The sequence below is a fragment of the Pseudochaenichthys georgianus genome, chromosome 3 (genome assembly GCF_902827115.2).
Source record: "Pseudochaenichthys georgianus chromosome 3, fPseGeo1.2, whole genome shotgun sequence".
Classification (NCBI taxonomy): Eukaryota; Metazoa; Chordata; class Actinopteri; order Perciformes; family Channichthyidae; genus Pseudochaenichthys; species Pseudochaenichthys georgianus.
In genome coordinates, this window is record NC_047505.1 from 20,379,162 (window position 1) to 20,383,486 (window position 4,325).

At 38.2% G+C, this 4,325-nt stretch overlaps 1 protein-coding gene across 1 annotated transcript; it reads right to left on the minus strand.

Moving 5' to 3' along the window:
• Positions 1-1,912: 1,912 nt before the first annotated feature.
• On the minus strand, positions 1,913-3,842 carry LOC117441259 (guanylyl cyclase-activating protein 2-like). Its single transcript, XM_034077464.1, has 4 exons — positions 3,645-3,842; positions 3,394-3,543; positions 2,155-2,263; positions 1,913-2,034 (listed from the first exon to the last, which is right to left on the minus strand). The coding sequence occupies exons 1-4, from the start codon at positions 3,840-3,842 to the stop codon at positions 1,913-1,915; spliced, it is 579 nt and encodes a 192-aa protein (XP_033933355.1).
• Positions 3,843-4,325: the final 483 nt, after the last annotated feature.

The window sequence follows — 4,325 nt, forward strand, 5'->3', positions numbered from 1 at the left end:
GACTATTTTTTGATAGATGCCAAGTCTTTATGGATTAGGTATTGGTATATTAATAATTTGCTTTCCTTTGAAATTGTAATTGTTTGTTAGGTTTTGTCTGCATAACAGAATTCAGGAAACTGGAATTCAGCCGTCAACAATTTTCCTTTTTTTACCTACAATTGTCCTACAGTGATGTGTAAAAAATATTTAAAAGTCGAATGTAATCGGTGGTTGCCACCTTAGTTTCAACGTGAGTATTTTCAACAAAACATGTTGTTTATTAAAATGAAGCAACGGTTGAAACGTTTTTATCAAAACACCAGTATTAGTAAATGTTTTAGTGAATCAAAGGGTTTATTGGATCCAAGTGTCAGGTACTAAGAGTTTTATATGTAAATGCTTGTCAAAAAGAGTTATACTGCGTTCAGACCGGACGCGATGCGATGTTTGGGGGCGGCGCGATTACATGTAAAGTCAATGCAGAGACGCGATCAGAGGCGAATTCGCTCCGACGGCGCGCATGAAGCGATGGACGCGGCGCGAATCACGCGATTGAGGCGATTGAAGGGGGCCGCGTCAAATGCGAGAGTTCAATTTTTTCAACACGGACGTCAAATTCACATGACGCGTTCTCGCGGAAGCCAATCAGCGGTGAGGATCTCAGCCTGCCGTCACTGACGTTCAACCAGAAAACATCAGCCATTAGCTGTTAGCAGTTCGTACACAGAGATCACAGCTCCTCATATCTGTTCAGAAACTGACAAAAGTTAAACAAGAACAAACCACAGACTGTCTGTGTCATGGCGAATACAGTCGCTGGTTTATTTATGAGTGTGGAGTGAGCATATACAACATTAGCTTAGCCTGGTCGACCCAATCTCCATTCAGAAAACAAGCATTTTAAAAGGTTTTTCGCCTGTCGTCTTGTCTGCAGACTTCATGGTTTTTACTAACCGGTATCAGTATGTTGTTACGTCGGCATCATTTAGAAACGTGTATTACAATTTAATCACGGTAAAATATGTTCATTTTGTTGTAGTTGTAGCTCCCGAGCCAGCGCGTCTTGTTTGAATGATGCGAGTAAACACAACTGGCAGCCGCGGTGAAACTCGAGCGACGAGAGCGATGCGATAGGAGCGTTTAGAGCAAAGCGAATATTCGCATCGCGGCCGGTGTGAACGTAGCATTAAGTGTGCATTTCAGATCAGTGTCAAATATATTTGTACACATTTGAATAGTAGGCAGGACAAGACACTGACTTATGTTTTTTCTTTTTATTAAACTTGAATTCATAGGTTTTAAACCCCTCCTTTAACAACAGCAAAGTAATCAAGTACAACAATATATATTTACACTTGCATCATAATCGTGCATCATTTTGGATTTATATCCAATTGACAGTTTGTATTTACATTCAGAATGCTGAATGCTGAATGCTTAAAAACAAAGCAACATTTTAAACAATTTTGTAGAAAAAACAAAAGGACAATGATAGAAACAATTATTTTCTTTTGACATATTAACCATTTATAACAAAAAGGCTGGACTAAGGTTAGCAGTGATATACTTTATGTAAATATGATCTGCGCCTTTAAAAATGTGATAAAATAATTTGAATCGTATTTTAAGAAAATATAAGACTTTCTATAATTATTTGTTTAATAGATTCAAGAGAGGATAAAGTAGTGTTTTTGTGCGTTAACACTGTTACAGTTCCACAAAAATGTTCAAGGGCTTTTGTTCCTATCGTTGGGCAGTTCTAAACAACTTATTTCAGTCTGTGATTATTCAACTGCATTTGCTGACCATGTATCCAAAGTGAGTCCAATGTTTCAGTTGTAAAATGTGTTGATGTGTTTTGGTAAAAGTCTGGTTTTTGTCCTTTGAATTAGTCCACATGATTAAGGCCCACAGTTTGTGCTCAGACACTTCAGAACTGTGCACTCCGCTGCTCCAGCACCCATCCTGCAGGGTTCATGTCTAACTGTAGCATGTTGAGCACCCAGGGGTCCAGCTGTGCGCCTCTAATAAACTCCTCCATGTTAATATGACCTAAGGAACAAAGTTGAAGAAGGATTTATGCTCTATGCTGAAGCACATTGTTATTCTACCTTATTTTTTCACAACAGCAGTCCTTGTTACATGATAAGGGATGCTTCATAAAATGCTTACCATCATTGTCGGTATCCACGGCTCGTAATAATCGATCCACGGCCTCGTCTACTGTAAGCTTAAAATCGTCCTCATCCTTCTTTGTGCCTTTCTTTATCTTATAGATGCTCTAGGTGGAAAGAAATAAACCAAAAGTTGTATTCAACTGAAAAAATAAGCACCCATAATAGCCCAGCTACTGCCCTAATGATGCAATAGTACCCTACATTTCCAATATTGAATTGAGTTTCTAGGATGATGTGTGATGACTTTACTGCAGCATGGTGTTCCCTTTTTAGTTTGAGCTATTTTTGATTCTGGGAAATATTTTACAATTGTAAACACTTGCATCATTTGTCATTTGTATGTATCTGTTTATACTCAAGATTGGAGGCAACACATTGACAGCCTTCAAACCAGTTCGCACATTTTTGGTTTTGTATTATGTTAGCCTTTTATATTAATCAGAGAATAGCATGTTTTAAAACAGTGCATATATATTTTATTATAATAAATACATATACCAGTTCACACTTGGACCTGAAACATCATGGTCTGGATAATCAGCTTCTCCATTAGAATGAACACTTTTCACATGTACTATCCCACCTGTAACTATAGCAGATTGCAGATACAATGGTGAGGCTAAACACCAACTGTTGAATTTAAATATTGTATATTACTTATTTCCATTAAAACGGATCTTGTCCTTCCAGAGAGGTGAGACGAAATCAATGTTAGATTATAGTGAATTTACCTAAGGTGTAAAAGCTACACATGAATAGGACATTTTGATTAGATTAAACTGAATTATCTTCAGACATGACATAGTAAAAAAGACCAGGTGTATATATCTACAATTATTAATAACTGAATTCCTTTGAGCTCTGTCAGAGGCCTGGTATTTTTCATTCTGACTCAGTCATAATAGTCTTAGTGGGACACAATGCTGTTGATACCTGCTAATTTCCTACAATGACAAAATAAAAAATTGCATACGTATATATAGTTTATTAGAATTATTAGGGATATGATAAAGTCCACAGAGCTGAACAGTAGAAAAGTCAAATATATAAATATTGGAAGTATCATATGAGTTCAAATCAATGATGTGCTCTTATTATCTGTTTTAAGTTTAGGCTTTAAACAAAATGCTGTTCAGAAGAGGAACCTTCTGTAAGGGAATCCCCTCTTTTGAGCTCAGTATTGCGGTTGCATCCAACACCCACAATACATGTTGTTGTATTTAAGTAGACTTACATTGATAATGGCTTTTAGTTCATCCCTGTCCACATAGCCATTGCAGTCTCGGTCGTACACCTTGAATGACCAGCGCAGTTTAGGCTCCAGTTCTCCCCGGAAAACAAGGTTCAGTGCTGCCACAAACTCAAGGAAATCAATTGTGTTGTCCTGAAAGGTACAGTAGGTTGAATGAGAACTATTGGGTTACATATTTCCATTTTGGTAAAGATGAACAATATGCCAGGCTCTTACAGCTATTATGGTCTCACCCTATTTCTGTCGAAAGCTCGAAACATGCTCTCCGCATAATCGGACGCTTCTCCTGTTGCTGCCACACCAAAGAAACTCTTGAACTCATGCAGAAAAAGTAGTCCACTTGGGCACTCCAACACAAACTTTTGATACATGTTCTGAATTATTTGGACATCAACATCCTTAGAGTTCTCTGTTTGCTGAATCTGCCCCATGGCGGGCCTGTATATCAGCAGACCATCGTCCTGAAACCTTTGGATGTACACTCCCCAGTCTGCAGTGGGTATCATACTCCTGGACTTTTTTTTTTTTTAACCCTCTTGAATCCCAATGCTCCTGTTTCCCAATGAGAGAGGTGATTAGTGCGGCTTTAGGATTACCACGGTATTATGTTGGTGGGGTTTCCTTTCTGAGTTAAATAGCAGGTACCTGTGCGTATAAGAAAACTTGTAGGAAGGTCAGGCATAATTCCAACAAGCAAAGGAAAAGGTATGTGTTCCAATAGTGTGGTGCACATTAAAAAAGCACACCAGCAATGTTAAAGGAAGGCAATACGTGGGACACTTGGAAGGTCAGCATTAATTCTGACATATATAGTTAATCCTTTTCTGGAAACATGGGGGAACCGCAACAAACTGTGAATCCTTGTAACATATATTCCCCTACTGAATACTGGAAAAACATGGCTCTTTAGCAAG

Coding starts and splice junctions, on each gene's coding strand:
- LOC117441259 (XM_034077464.1), bottom strand. CDS start 3,842: ATGGGGCAGATTCAGCAAACAGAGAACTCTAAGGATGTTGATGTCCAA. Junction 3,544..3,644: donor GAGCTTTCGACAGAAATAGG/GTGAGACCATAA, acceptor TGTACCTTTCAG/GACAACACAATTGATTTCCT. Junction 2,264..3,393: donor AACTAAAAGCCATTATCAAT/GTAAGTCTACTT, acceptor CTTTCCACCTAG/AGCATCTATAAGATAAAGAA.